Source organism: Aythya fuligula, chromosome 14 (genome assembly GCF_009819795.1).
Source record: "Aythya fuligula isolate bAytFul2 chromosome 14, bAytFul2.pri, whole genome shotgun sequence".
Taxonomy (NCBI): domain Eukaryota; kingdom Metazoa; phylum Chordata; class Aves; order Anseriformes; family Anatidae; genus Aythya; species Aythya fuligula.
In genome coordinates this window covers 17,784,652-17,800,029 of record NC_045572.1, presented here as the reverse complement: position 1 = coordinate 17,800,029, position 15,378 = coordinate 17,784,652, and the positions used below count along the sequence as shown (strand labels likewise).

Genomic DNA, 15,378 nt, shown 5'->3' with positions numbered 1-15,378 from the left:
ACAGCTAATGCAGAAATGCTTTTTGATGACTGAGCATTAATTGAAGTCGGTATTTTGCATCCACCACACATCTTGTGGTTTCAGGTTTCCTTTAGACCATTTTCTGATGAAGTTAAGTATTGTAATATTTTTATAATTAAGTTACTTTGAAATGCTCAGGACTTGCACAACATATGGTATCTCTGAAAACCCTGCACCTACATTTGCCAATTTAAAAAGCAGTAGCACAAATGAGGAAAACACACTTGTGTTAACCCTTTATTGACTTCGAATTATCCATTAAAAGAGGAGGATTTCAATCCCTGTGTGTTGCTTCATTTTTCTTTTTCCCCATTTGGAAAGAGTACAGATGATAAGAAATCTGTTTCTGTAATGAAACTTTTGAGCCATGCTCCTGTAACTTTTTTCCCCATCTACTTAATTTAGCAAACCGAGGGCATTTGGGGCTGTTCCTTGGTTGGAAACCAAGGGGCAGTGCTGACAGCTCATTGCTGCAGAGTGTCAATGGGATCCCTGCCCAGTACAGCCCTGCCTGCAGCAAGCCTCTGCTGCAGCACAGCCTCGTGGGTGGCTCTTGACCTGAGAAACACCGAGGGAAAGTAAGCCTTCCCTGCAGATGCCCCAAAAAACAGTAATTCCCGTGAGGATTAGTGTCTGACACCACAACGGCAGGATGAGACGGGAGGATTCTGCCTCCTCTGTGCAAACACCGCAGCTCTGCTACTGCTGACCTTAAGGCTTGGCAGGTTCTCCCCTCTTTTAGGATTTCCTGGCCAATGACAAGGAAATTAAGCTTAAAATTGCTGCGTGAGAGTATTTAAATTGGGGTTCAATAATGCAAATGGTTGTTCCACACCACTTGCAGTACATTGTGTAGGGCATGCAGCAGTGACTGGGGAAGGTGAGGGGGGATTTGCTGTGGGGCTGAGCAGCAGCTACCTTGTAGGAGCTGTCCTGGACGTTGGCTGGAACAGCTGCCTTGCATAGAGGCACTCTGAGGAGAGGAAAAATGAAATGCTTTTCAAATCAAGAATCAGCTCTGACTTGTGAAAAAGCATTTCTATTTCTACATATTAAAAAAAAAAAACACAACAAAAACCCCAACCCAGACAATGCTTCCTTTTCTTATGCAACTCGTCTCTTCCTGGCCAAAGCGTGTGCTCAGTGAGAAATGTTTGTGCCTTGCAGAAACCCAGCCAGGTTGCGGAGCGAGATGACTTGACGCGCGAGGTCGCTGGGTTCTCTTTGCAGTGGCAAAAAGTACAATTTGTCTTCTCGCTGTGTTCCCGAAAGCTGTTTGACAGGCAGTCTGAGAGGAGAATATTCAGAAAAACAAAATATCTGCAGAAAATGGCAAACACGTTTCTTGGCATAGCTCTGCCCTGGTGTATCAGTGTCCTAGCCCAGTCCTACACCTAATACAGCACGGAGCGTTTGTTGCTGCAGGTAACTTTATTGAAAATCACCAATAATTGCATGCAGTATTAATACCAACTCAAACAGCAGGGATAATTTAGGATTTTCTACTTCCTGGACAATACAGAACAAATTTCCAAGTGCCTGACATCTCTGTATCGAAGGCTTTGATATGTGAAAGATCTGAAAACATTGTTTCAGGATGCAGCAGAATACTTTAAGTCTGAAGATGCCTGCTAATTAGTGTTCAAACAAATAATACAGCATTCAGTCTCAGTCTCCATCTGTGTTTGTAGGCTGAAAACTCATCAGGACAGGCTGTGTTTTTACCCTTAAAGTATCTTCTGTATTTTGAGCATTTCGTAATGAAAAACCATCAGTAATGAATAACTCCAGTGTACTGAAGTCGAGCAGTTTTCAAGTTAAATGTGGTTACTGCTCCTTAAACTTGTGAGTCTTGAAATTGCAGATGTTTCAGCACCAAATACTCAGGTCACTTAACAGCTGGATATTAAGTGGTTTTAGACCTTTTTTCCCTAGAAAACTAAGTATTTTTGTACAACCTATTTAAAGAAATACTTTGTTATATTCAAAATACATAATTTTGTAGGGTTTTGGGGTAGGTTGTTGTGCTAAAACAAGACATGTTATAACAGCTCTTGTGCCTTAAGGAAGCTTTGAAGCATCCTTGTTGTGAATTGTAAGGTTGTGTTAAAATGCCGGTGCTCCTGGGAGTGGGCACGAGACTGAAAATCAGCGTTCTCCAGTAGCAAAGGCTGAGCAGATGCTCAAGTGCTTGCACGTTTAGGATTGTAGAGTTGAGCTTTAGGCATGGATGGCTTTATCTGTATTCTTATCTGTATTAGCAAGTCATGCAGCGGAGGAGGGACAGCTGAACAGGGTGCAACAGCTGATGCTAAGAGCCGTGTTATTCAGTGTGCTGGGCTCATATGTTTCGGTAGCTCCGGTCTGATCCCATGGCCTGAACGCCCATTAGTGGTTGATGCACGATACCCTGCCAGTTGAACTTGCATTCCTTTCTCCTGTGATGCCATTGCTTAAGCATTTTTAATTATGAATAGCAGTGAATCAGGAGGAAAACAAGGTTTCTTGTAAATGAGGCGCACATAAATCAGGCATAAACAAAGCTGCCTTTGATATGTGGAAGACATTTTTCCTATGACCGTGTTGCAAGCCAGTGAGTGAGTGTCTGAGAATTAATGATGCAGATGTAATAGATGAATATTAAGTGACAGGAGCATACAATAAGATTATAAATAAAAACTGTGATGTAACTTACACAACCGACTTTTTGCACTTCTGACAGTGGGAAGCTATAGAATCACATTTAAATTTAAGAATCCATAAAAATACATTTGGTTAAATATTTTTATAATATTTTAAAAAATAATTTATTATTTTATTAAAAAAATAATAATCAGGCCATTAAAAGTTTTAGTAGTTTTATCTTTGGTATATGTGCTTTGACATAGGTATTTACTATGTTGTAACTAAGGCTTGATTTCCATTGGTTTCATGTTTTCGTCCACTTCAAGTGTTTGTGTTAGTCAGGGCTTAGTTTCTCTCTATTCCAAACATTTTGCTGTGTAATTACATAAGACAAGTAGGAATGAACATTATTCTTGAGCATTGTTTAAAATCAGCAGATAGTGAAATAACTTCTCTGTCACTTAAGAGGTTTGCTGACATCGCTTTCATACTAGTCAAGATATGGAATAAGTAATTTAGAAAGTTAAAATCCATGTTTCCGAAACATGTTGGTTATGTTCATTCCAGAGTGTTAAAAATTGGTATTTTTAAAACCTGGTGATAATGGCTGGGGAAAAACTATCACCATGCCTCCTCTTGCTGAGAGCTGTGTTGCGGTGCAATCAATAAAGCATCACATGATGCGCACTTGGAAGTAATTAAACTTGACCTATTGACTTGTAAATAAGAGTAGTTTGTTCTTTAGGATTAGAAGGGTGGGTTTTGTCGTTGGAACATAATCCTTTTCTGAGTGTCCAGTTGTTGTAAAGTGCTTGATGGGCCAGAAATGATAGTGCCAAGAGCTTGACCTTTGATCTGAGCAGTGCTCTTTTTCCTATATCGTTTTTGTGTACCCTCATTACTTAATTAACAAATGATGCAACAGCAACAGAAGGGAGTTTGACAGTACCTGAATTTCATGGATGTGTTTAAGTAAAACAAATTGCAACCCTTCCCAAAGCTCCAGTAGTCTGACAAAGTGTTTTGTATACAATAAAAGTGCTTTGCTTGAAGAATATTTGTTGGAAAACTGTCCGAACTGCTGGGAATGTGAAAAAAGTAGTAATCAGTTTTGTGATAAAACCGGTAATTATTAAAAATACAGAACGCAAATCTTCTGGTTGCATGCAGTCCTCAGATTTTTGTTTGAAGAACTGTTGCCTCAAATTTCTATTGTACGGAGTAAAACTAAAGCTGTAACTTTTTTTCAATGCAAATGTGATACTTGTGGGAGATAGTTTTCACTTTTTTTTTTTTTGTGGAGAAATAATAACATGAGTTTTGATATACTGCAAATACTCAAAAACTGTCATGCTTGTATCATGTCTGTGTAGGAAAAGCAAGAATGAAGTCATGAAAAATTCCCCTCCCAGCTGCTTGCTGTAGGCACGTAGCACATACCAAGCTTCAATGTGGAACTTGTGCTCCTCTGGCCTTCTGCAGCAAGGGGCAAGAAAATTCCAGTTGTCACTTATGACTTCATAGCAGTCATTTCATTTAGGGATTTTTTTTTTTTCAGTAGACCATTAATAAAATCAAAACTTGACAGCTTAAACTGCTGTGCTCCTGCTAATTGCAGTGCTCTGTCCTGACAGCTGTTAGGATTACACTGATAATTTATTTGCTGGAATAACACGAAGCTTCGCTTGAATGACTTCACAGTTTAGTTCCACGGCTTAACTTCCTTTCCTGAAATTGCATGCATCCTAGAAAAGTTTTTGTGTGATCCCGTAATGTAAAGCTTAGAAGCATAAGTCTTTTAAGTTTTCTGCACAGTGATAGTGTTTCAGGGGATATTTTCTGTACCGATGACTGTGTAACTCAAATGCTTGATGTGGCTGAAATTTCAGATGAACTTCCCAAAAGTAACCTTAGTAAGAACTGATGGAGCCGATCTGCTTGTTAGGATTTGTCTCCAGATTTGTTTTAGCCTTGTTTTAATTCAAACATTAATCTCTACTTCAAGTTAACTGGATCTTCAGTTATTTCTTCTGATAAGTGTTAAATGTTGATGGCTGTTGACAGCCTGAGTTCCTAACACAGCAGCTCTAACTACAGAACTGCTAACCCGATTGGGATGCTGCTAATCAAGTATTTTTGTCTAACTTGAAGTCTGCATGGGATAGCTTTCGTTTGAGCAAGTCTGTGTCGGGTAGGTCAAGCATACCTAGCTCGAGCTGATAGCTCTGTAATGAAGACAAACTGGCTGAGTACGTGATGCCAGATGCTATTACAGCCACAAATTACGTGAGTTAAGAGGCTTTTGGTCTGTGCCCCCAGTACTACCCCAGCAGCATCCAGCTGGTACCAGCTCCTTTTTCTGCTGGTTCCAGCACCTCCGTGTCTGCCGGCATCGTGCCTTCTCCAGAGCTGATTCTCCTGAAGCCTCCACTCGTAGCCAAAGCAATTCCTTGGCTTCTCTTTTTAATCAAATGTCTCGTTTACAGACAAGACTGAGGAACACCCATCGCATGGTTATAGTCTTGTGGCAGGGGCACTGCGTAGTGGTCTTCAGGTGTCCTGATGGTAGCAACTTTTTGGAGTGATCAGCTGAAGCATATTGCACTGCTTTTAGCCTCTCTCCTTAGTTGCTTTATTACACTGTCCATCACATTGTGGCATTTATTCTTTTTGTATTTCTTAAACCCATCATGATGGTTCAAGAAGCAATATGAGTGTGGAGGTCACAGGTTGAGGCTTGGACTTGAGCACAGGCTCTGTCCTGTTTGCTGGGAGGTTGAAGAGGGGGATGTGGAATTGAGGGAGCTCTGATTAAAAATGCTTTGTGCTTCTGAGTTCTTCAGTTTTATAGATATTTGTTTTTACAAGGCCTGTTTAATGCTTAATTAACATTTACTAATGTGTTCCTGTCAACACTGAAATGCATGGTGAGTGGTTCTGTGTATCTCCAGTAATAATGATCTTATGAAAGAATGTTCTTTATATTTAGGCTTACATAACAGGCTGTGATGAGAGATACTGAGGAAATGAAAAAATATATATTATAATGGTACTATACTGTTAGAATTTTTCATACAATAATTTCATCATTTTTTCAATTTTTTAAGGGTAGTGTAAGGTGCACCATTGCCAGATCATTTTATAATGAAAAGGTAAAACAGGCTGTTTGTCTCATTTTGTCTCATTCCTTTTCTTTTTTTCCATCCCTCTCTAGTTTTGGCAAGCAGTCTGGAGGAAAACGAGGATGCGAATGTATCATACTGGAGCCTTCAGAAATGATTGTGGTAAGGCAAATTTTTCAAATGTATTTAAATGTATTGCTGGTTTCAGCAAATTCTTTCTGTGTCTTAAAGCAGGAAGCTTATTGTAAAGTGTTCTAAAAAATTGCAGTAAAATTGCCTTGATTTCAATTATACCTAGGGCTGCTATCGTAACAGCAATAGCTATGTACATTTAATCTGGATGGGTAAATGATGGTGATGATTAGGATGATTGTGTCATTCTTCCTAAAATTATGTTTACTTGAGTTCCAAAAGCTTACCAGTTATGTCTGACTTGAGCATTCCTGAATCAGGCAACAATAATCTATCTTGAATATTTTATTTCTGTCCCCACTCCACCCATTTCATTGCTTTTTACTGGCCAGGCCAGCAGTACCGTGTCTGGAAGGAAAAGCACTCTTAGTCCCAGCTTTGCAGTTCCACGCAGTGTGAAGTCTTCTGGGTACTAGGAGAAGGAATGTAGGAGTGCTTAGCCAAGCTTGAAGGAGAAGGCTTTCAGTTTAGTTGTCATCAACCTTTTTTGCATCCAGCTTGCTTTTTGCTGCTCCAGAATCCTTATGAACACTGCCAAGTTTGTACGTACTTACAGGTTCAGTTCTTGGGTTGATGTATGCATGCTCCTGGCAGAGGGAATGTTAGGATTGCTCATCTGTGGTGCAGACCCACCTTGTACCCTAGCAGTATGGCTGGGATGCAGGAAGGTCTCCTTCACCTTTGAGTTTGAGATGCTGGAACAAAGACGCGTGTTGCACCGAGGGGCCATGTGTCTGTAAGCAGGCTGAGATCTTCAGGCTGCTACTGATTTAGCTCCCTTAGGCCTGGGTATGATGACATTAAAACTAATATTTATCAATGTGTTACTCACTGAGTATGTCAATATTCAGCTTCTATGAGAAATTCGGTTCTCACAGTATTCTTAAATCCGTGGACGTCACGGATGTGCTGTACGGGGAGCTCTTGGTGCCCTTTGGGCCTTTCCCTCTGCGCGGTGTCAGTCTGATCCTGCTCGAAGGCCTCGATAGCATCAGCAATGTTCTTTGCTGCAGACAGCGGTAAGCTGCAGCCTGCCACCTCGCAAAGCTAGCACAGGTGAGAGTGCAAGTAGCCTCTTTCAGTCTTCTGAAGTGAAATTGTCACTTGTTTATTGAAATTACCCAGCCTGGTCTGGGACCAACTTATGCCTTGAGGGGTGCCAGAGAACTGCGAGGATGCGATCTGTGCAGCCGTGCTATGTGAATGCCCCGGGCACTTGGGCTCCTTGCTGCCTCTTTGCTTTCTTGCCTGATAAGAGCAGCAGCCGAGGACTTGGTGTGTTGAGCACACGGATGTCTGCTGCCACTGGTGAGCACAGTCCCACACCTCGGTGCTTTTCACCTGCCCCCTGGGAATGCTGCATGTCTGTGGGCCTTCAGGCTGGGGCAGCCGACAGGAATTTGGTCTGTTTCTAAACAAATCAACAGCTCAGACTAATTTCACTAACAAACGAGTTGCACAACTCTTTGCTTACAGAACTGGTGCTCCAGAGGTTAATCGAGCTGGTGTGCTGCTTCCTGCGAAAATCCTGTAGACTGTGGTGCAAGTGCTGTTTGAAGTGGGGAGTCTGCAGCACGGAAAGTATGTCGCTGCTCCCAGGGCTGCCCAGTGACTCACCCGCCTGCTGCAAGTGGAGTTGCTGGTTTACATGAAATATTTTCCATGGGCAAAATATATGTTACTGCTATTGTTGTATTTAAAGAGAAAAAAAAAAAATCCAAACAAAACCCCAACCAATGGAGGAAAAAAAACAAAAACACAAACAAACATGAGGATGCACGTAAAAGAATAGCTTCTATACAGAGCATGCTACTGGAAATAAAATGACCTTATTAAAGTATTTTAATGAAGAATTTGGAGAGTTTTCTGTGTGTAGCTCGGGGAGCTAGAAATGCAATGATTTTTTTCAGAGGAGTGCCCTGTCACGGTCATGGAGAAGCCGGTGTTGTCCATGTCAGCATTGCCAAATGCTGCCAGTTGTTCCTGGAGAGAAATGCACAACCTGGACAACTGTCCTCTCTCAAAACTCTTTCTTGCATTTTCTGTAACTGTAGTTAAATTCCAGTGAGATTATAGAGACACTTGAAATCCTTTCACCTTAAATCCTTTTCTGGAACTTAGCACATTTTTCTGTAGGAAAATCAGTGAACCAGAAGCCTGTAGTCATTCATATTTTATAGGTAAATCTAGCTAAAGGTACTAATAACTTCCAGGTTTCTATGTAGCCCTTCCAATGGGGTGAGAAAAGAGCATCAGCGTGGTGGCACGCACCTTGCTAATGGTCTGCACCGACAGAAAACGCGCTTGAGTTTCATTTCCCAGATCAATTCTTATTACTTTCTCCTAATTCTTTGTATTTTGCAAGGAGTTTTTCCTTTTTAATATGCATTACACCTCAAACTGTATGTTGCATAACAAATATTTATCTTCAAGCAAAAGCAGCAGCAGTTTAACGTACCTAAAGAATGCCGTTCTCTGCTTTTGCTGCTGACTGATTTTTCTTTTTCTTCTTTCTTTCTAGAATGTAAATCAGTTGGAATGGGAATCCTTTGGGAACTGACCCATTTTAAAGGCCATAAAATGTGGTCATCTTAAGTTAATGAGGATAACAGATAGTGTGTGAATAGGCATTGTAGCTCATATTTTGGAGGCTGAACAATCTATTGAATTAATAATGGGGCCATTTATCACTTAAGAAAATGGCCCAGAATTGCAGCATATTTCCATGTCCTGAAGTCTCCCTTCTGTTGTTCTTTCGTGTCTTCATTTTCTTCTTTAGTTTCGAATGTAAGATTTCAGAAGAGCAGCATGATATTTGGAGGTAAAATTATTTCAGTGCTAGCACCGACTGTGGAGTGAAGTTGAGGATAATCACGCAATCCTCTTTGATTTTTCTTTTTTTTTTCATGGCAGCATGCGTTGTGGCTGAAGCTGTTTGCGTGGAAGTATCCTGCAGCTGCCAGACTTCAAGGATAATGAAACAACACCCTTGATTAGAAACTAGCCAGTTAGCGTGCTGTTCCAGACACTTTATTACGTGATGGAAATGAAATAATACCCAGAAGTGTGCTCGGGCAGCAGCCATCGGTGCCGTGGGCCTTCATGCTGCCCATGTCCCTGGGCTCCAGCACTGGGTCCCCAGCTCACAGCACCCACAGAGATGCAGAACTCCTCCGTAGGAGTCGTCATCCCTCTCAGGGCAGTGTGAGGAGGTTGGGTGTGAACTCTACCAGCAGAATATTTTGGTTTTAAGCAGGTGAAGGCATGGCCGAGTGATGCGCAGTACACAGGAGCCCTGCAGTGCCTGATGCCGGTGCTGGTCACGTGCAGCAGACCAGCACCAGCTGTGTGCACGCTTACAGGTCACAAATATAAACAGTCTGGTGGTTGGCTGGGCTCAAAATGCTGATTTTGCTGCTGGTACTAAATTGGAAGCTATGTGGTGTCAAGGTCTTTCCTGGTGCTCTGATTTTTGTTTTGTTTTTGTCGGTTACGGCCGTGGTATTAACCGAAGGAAGCAGGTGGTCTCAGTTCTGAGTTTCCACTGGCAGTTGGTTGTTTTGCCCTTATGCTAACAAATCACGTATTTATGTTCGCTTCTTGGCTTTCAGTTAGAACTAAGGAAGAAAAATAGCTTCATCTTGCAGTAAGTGTTCCCTTTAGTCTTAAAAATACTTAGTTTGGGGCTTTAATGTAATAAAGGTCTGCAGTGTTGGGCTGGTTGTTGTCCTGCTGCTTCGGGAAGCCTCCACTGCTCAGGCCAGCGTGCTGTGCTGGAGGAGGACCTGCTTTGGTCGGCATGATCCTGGAAGACTGAACCCAGAAGAAAAGGGAAGTGATGTGTTTATTGAAGTAGTTCGTGTAGCACATACAAAATTTGGAACAAAATCAACACGGTTTTGGTTACTTATTAGAGTAACTGTAAGAAACCAAACTTCTTTACTTTGGGAAGCCTTCTGCGTAATTTGAGCAATGGTATTGCTGACTAGAAATCTGTATTTTCTGCTACGTGAAGAAGGGCTGCAGTACCCACAGTCACAACGCTTTTTTTGAAGGTGCTAGAGGGCCTGTGTAAAGCTGTGTTGTCTGCCTGTGTGCCTTGCTTTTTTTCACTTTTTTTGCTTTTTGATAAAATGTGGTGTGAAGCTAGGTGTGGTTTTTTTTTTTTGTTTTTAAAAACTGTATTTTTATATTATGTTGTTAGTGTATATTTTTCTCTGGAATTAAAAATAACCCATGAAGTAAGCCCTGTCACTTGCACCTTCCTTTTACCTGACATAGACCTGGCTGTTTGGAAAAAGCAACGTGCAAAGTAGAGGTGATGTTGCTTAGGTGAATGGTTCAGATATTTTCAGTTTCTTACTATCTGTTAATTATTTCTAATTTTCGTTCCTTTATACCTTTTGAATTTTAATTGAGCTAATTTACAAGTGTGCAAAGGGAGGGCTGCATAAGCCAACATGAAGGTTCTCCTTTTCCAGTGCTAACATCTTACGCTTAGGAAAGCGTGTTACAAAAAAAATAAAATCATTTAAGCCAGTAGAAACTTCTACAGAGTAACTGTATTGTAGAGGAGCTTCTTGCCTCGCTGCAGCCCATTTGCATGCATGTCTGTTCTGTTTCCTGCTAGGATGTATTTTTCCAAAACATCAGAAGGAAATGAGGAGGGATGGGACTGCTTTTTATAGAAAAAAGGAATTGTAACTAGTAAGATAAAAAGCTCCCATGTTGGCTTTTACTAAGGAGATAAATTTACCTTATTTTTAATGTTTAGTCACAAATAAAATTTATCATCAAGATATGAATGAAGATTCAGTTTATTCTTTGTAATCTGTTGGAAGTGATTAGAAATGAGTATGGCATAGGCAAAGTAGGACTGAGGGCTATTTCCAAAACAACAGTAAAACCACACAAAACAACAACAAACGCTTGGAATGTTTTAAGTTTTTATCTGTGATTGGTACTAAAATTAAGTTACATTTGGAAAAAATACCAATAAAAATAGAATGGCAGTCAGTGGCTTTAAGCAGATTGTAAATACGCAAGCGATTTAACTTCTGTGTTGAAGACATCCTTGAAGTAAGCAATGTGTATAACTCAGGTTGTATAATATGTGTGGGTGCACAAGAGTTTCTGCTGGTGAGTGACATTGTTCAGAGGATACGTGTACTTTTTTTTTTTTTTTTTTTTTTAAACTGTTTCCTGGAAGGAAACTGTGGCCTCCGGCTCATTGTAATAACGTCGCTCTGAGACATGCAGCACTGGTTCTTCAAAGTGTCTGCAGTCGTTTTCTTGAGAAAAGTTTTAACTGTTCCGAACTTATGTTAGTTCCTTCCTCATGAGCTTGCTACGACTCCATCGGCTCTCAGTGCTATGGAAGAACTGGATGTTTAACCAGGAGCCTGAACGTGTGTTTCAGGTGGAGAACTCCAAAGACAATGAGGAAAACATCCTGCAAAGAGAAGTCCCGCTCAGGCAGTCCCGTCGAAGGTTTAGGAAGATCAACCAGAGGGGCGAGCGCCAGACCATCACGGACAACGTGGATGCCAGCAGCTACATCTCGGTGAGTCTGGTCTCCGTCGGCAGGAGCTGGTGCTCAGCGTTGTGCTGTTGGGTTTCCGTGTGCTGAGGGAAGCTGTTGAGATGAGATGGGTCGTGTTTGTTAACGCTTTTCTCTTGTTGGGGAACAGTTGAGTACTTTGGATTTGAGCACTCCAGGTGGTAGCTGAAGATTCAGGCACTAGTTTGAAGAGTTTATTTGCTTTCTGTGTTTTCTGTTAAGTGTTGCAAATAAATCTTAATGTTTCTGCTGGATAGAGAAATGGTTGTTCTTGCTTTTTGCTGGCTGTAACTGGAGTTCCTCTGGTAAGATAGAGCAGCTGGTGGTTTTCTTTTTGTCCCTGATAAATTTAGGCTATGTTTTGAGGTGAGTCAATCACAAATGCAGTTCAATAAAGTAATAACACTATTGTGATACTCTGTCACATTTACGTGATGAAAAATAGCATAATGGTAATTCAGGCATCAAACAGAGTGATGGCAACTCGTTTGCTACTTTAAAAAAAAAAAAAACACACCATCACAGACTACATAATCTGTTCTGTGTGAAGGCACGTACAGCTGTGGTTTCGAGGTCACAATGCTTTTATGAAGGTTTCTCTTCACCATTATTTTTTCACGTACAAGCTTCCTGCTACTAGCAGGATTTATATGTGATCTAGACAAATCATTTCATTGGAAATAATTGTTCTGGATACTTTGATTTTCTTTGAGGACAATGCTAAAATTGAAATTCACAGACCTTGATTAGTCTTCAAACACAACAAAAAAAAAAAACAAACACCTCAGTTTCTCACCCTTTCTCCTGTCTTCCTGTTCATCTCCCTTTGTGGTGCAAAACCTTTCTTAGTTGTTAAAATTTAAAATATCTGAAGTGTGCAGTTAGCTAGAAACTTAAGACATCTTTTCTGTTTTGGAATAAACTGCTGTTTTTTTTTTTTGCATGTTGCTAGCTGTTGTAATGCAGGTGGGTGATTTTTAAACTTTCCACAGCTTTAGCTTTTCTGTGGGTAAAGGTTAGTTTGGCATTTGTCAGCTAAGCAGAAAAGCTCACGTTGCTGCGACAGGAAAAAGAATATGCTACTTGAAGTTTAACATCCTCTGCCATCTCATTTCAAGAACTGTTGCATGTTTTTTATCACTGCTAATTAATCTGAATTATATTGATGAAATGAGATGTTGAATCCTCAGGTTCTGGGCTGAATGACTTACATAAGGCTTTATTAGGAATTGAGTTTGATCTGTATGTGAAAATCTCCCTCTTTTTTCAAGTCGCTGCTTGGCGTTTCTGTAACATTGAATAAACACACAAAAAATAATTGTTAGGCTTAAGTGCCAGGAGGAGGAGAACCTCAGGAGCAGCTCACGCTGATGCTTGCTGTGCTGCTTGCCTGGAAGGGTGCATGAGAAGGGACTCGTCTGAGAACTACAAAATTACACGCTTCCTTAAATGATTTCAGAGACTGTCAGTTATTGATGCAAGGAGTCAGTGTGCTGCTCTTGCAGGATTGTGATTAGTCAACAAATGATGACCTTGTTAGGGTTCTTCTTTGTGTTGATTTATTTCTTATGTTAACAACCACGTGGAGTACGTGTCTGTCTTTGCACATACAGTTTCTTGTTGCAAATCTGGTGGCTTCATCAGATTTAAAAAATATATATTTTGTTCACTGTTTGATGGGAAACGTTATAAACTTCATAAAGCAGCAGCATATTCCTAAATCTGATTTTGTCACTTGATTAGGAATATATAAAAGAGTCCTGTTAACACTGCTAGGTGTTTTCCTGGATGACTGAGTGCTAAGTGGCAGGAAACCACCTTTCTGAAACAAAATCTGCTAGCTGTTGGGTTTCAGCAGCCTGCGTTGAAATACCAAGCCTTGCTTTCTAGCCTATAAACTCCTAATTGGAAAGTGTCATAGTCACAGCACTTGGTGTAGCGAAAAGTAATTTGTAACTCAACAGATGACTAAGAAATCAAACCCAGCTGCCTGTTTGACAAGTAAACAAAACAAAGGATGCCTGTATTTTTTTCCATATTCTGTTTTAATCTGTTAAAATAATGTTTATTTCCTGAGGTGTATGGTTTGTTCTGTGCCTGGGTTTAACTCTTACCTATAGGAGTCTGCTAATACGTGTCCACTGGTTCCCACTGATTTTGAAGAGCAGGGTTTATGAGGTAACCGTGTGTTCCAACCTGTTGGAGTATGGGCAGGGTGAGGAGGAGGGTTTTTGAATGAAACTCCTATTTGACAAGAACTTACAATAACATTTCTGCCAGAGTGGGGAAACTGTTTACAAATTTGCCAGCACATTTCCTCTCTGGCATAATACTAATGAATAAATGCAGCATTTTATTTCACTCTCCAGCCGGTTGCTGAATGCTCTTTGACAGATGCTGAATGTGGCTTGATGGACCTTTTGTGAGCCCTGCTTGATCAGAGAGCTTGGTACTTCATGCACAGTCCACAAGGAGTTTGTGTGGGCTATAATGCTAGTGGTATAATGCTACAGAGTACACAACATGCTGCTGGTTAAGTTTTGAAGCTCCTAATTGCTCAAGCACAGGTGGTTTTCTGCTTTCTGAAGAAAACACAGATCCTATAGGTATTGATGGTTGGTGTTGCTTTATCCCAGCTCAGAATTTTTCCTCTGACAATTAAAAGCAAATACAAGAAATCTTCTGTTTAGGGGGAATTATCTATGCAATCTCCAGTAACTCCTTTAACTGTAGATCTCTGCTCACTAAATATAGTATGGTTAATATTTATAAAAACAAGGATTCACCTTTATCATAAAACATTACCCATTAGTTTGTGACATGAGCTTGCATTGACTTCTTGCATGGAGCTCCCTACTGCTGCTTGTTGGAATGAGTTCTGTAGAAATCCCTGTGGTTGGCCATGAGATAAATATTTGTGTGTGCGGATTCTTCAATATTTTCAATTATTAATACCATATTTGAAGCTTTTTCTCCTATGCATCTTACTTAAGTGAAAGAGCCCTGATACTCAGTTTAATTGTATATCTTTAGGGTATTTGACATTCAAATAAGTATCTTTTTTTTTTTTTTTTTTTAATTTTGCTTGAATGACAGCTGACTCAATGTTAAAAGTTGATTATCTGGTTAGTTTCTTTGGAGTTATTCTTCAGACTCCTTTACTGTGTTTTTATGGTTCTGTCCTGGTTTCAGTTAGAACAGAATTAATTTTCTAGAACTATAGTGTTTCACAACAGCACTGGTTGCCTCCTGAATAAGTTTTTAAAAGTTTTTTTTTTTTTTTTTCTTGCAGGAAAATACAGCAAATGTACATTAACAATATGCTTTCTTCTCATTCAAACTGAACAGGTTTATATTTCTGCTTCTATCTTTAAAGTGCATAATGGCATGAATTTCTTCTTACAATATGCATGCAAATGATGCTCAACCTGCTCTCATTAAGCAGGTGAACTGGCCGAGGGCTGGTTTCTGCTCTCAGGGGTTCCCAGTATCTGTGACAGGGTTTTTCCTGCTACTGCATTGCCAGCAATGCCCTGGGGATAAAAGTGAGTTTGGTGAAAGGCTTCCCAAGTGCCTTTCCCAGGACATGAAACAGCACTGCTGCCTGCGGTGATGGCAGCAGCGGCTGTCTACCCGAGGCTGGCTGAGCATCCGCTGCGGTGACGTGGGATCTCTTTGCCCCCGTCTATTTTGCTTTCGTCACTCAATGAGTATCCGCATGTTGTAGGTCACCGTGGGTGACGTCCTGGCTGTGGGGTAAAGTGAGGTTGGGATAGAATCACAGAATGGTTTGAGTTGGAAGGGACCTTAAAGATTATCTCATTCCATCCCCCTGCTATGGGCAGGGCCACCTCCCAC

General features: G+C 40.7%; 1 protein-coding gene across 1 annotated transcript in view; it reads left to right on the top strand.

Moving 5' to 3' along the window:
- RAPGEF6 (Rap guanine nucleotide exchange factor 6) overlaps window positions 1-15,378 on the top strand; it is a 112,630-nt gene that overhangs the window by 24,438 nt on the left and 72,814 nt on the right. Inside the window, exons 5-6 of the mRNA XM_032196874.1 lie at window positions 5,861-5,930; window positions 11,380-11,523. Coding sequence (XP_032052765.1) covers window positions 5,861-5,930; window positions 11,380-11,523 — 214 coding nt within the window. The remainder of the gene's footprint in view (window positions 1-5,860; window positions 5,931-11,379; window positions 11,524-15,378) is intronic.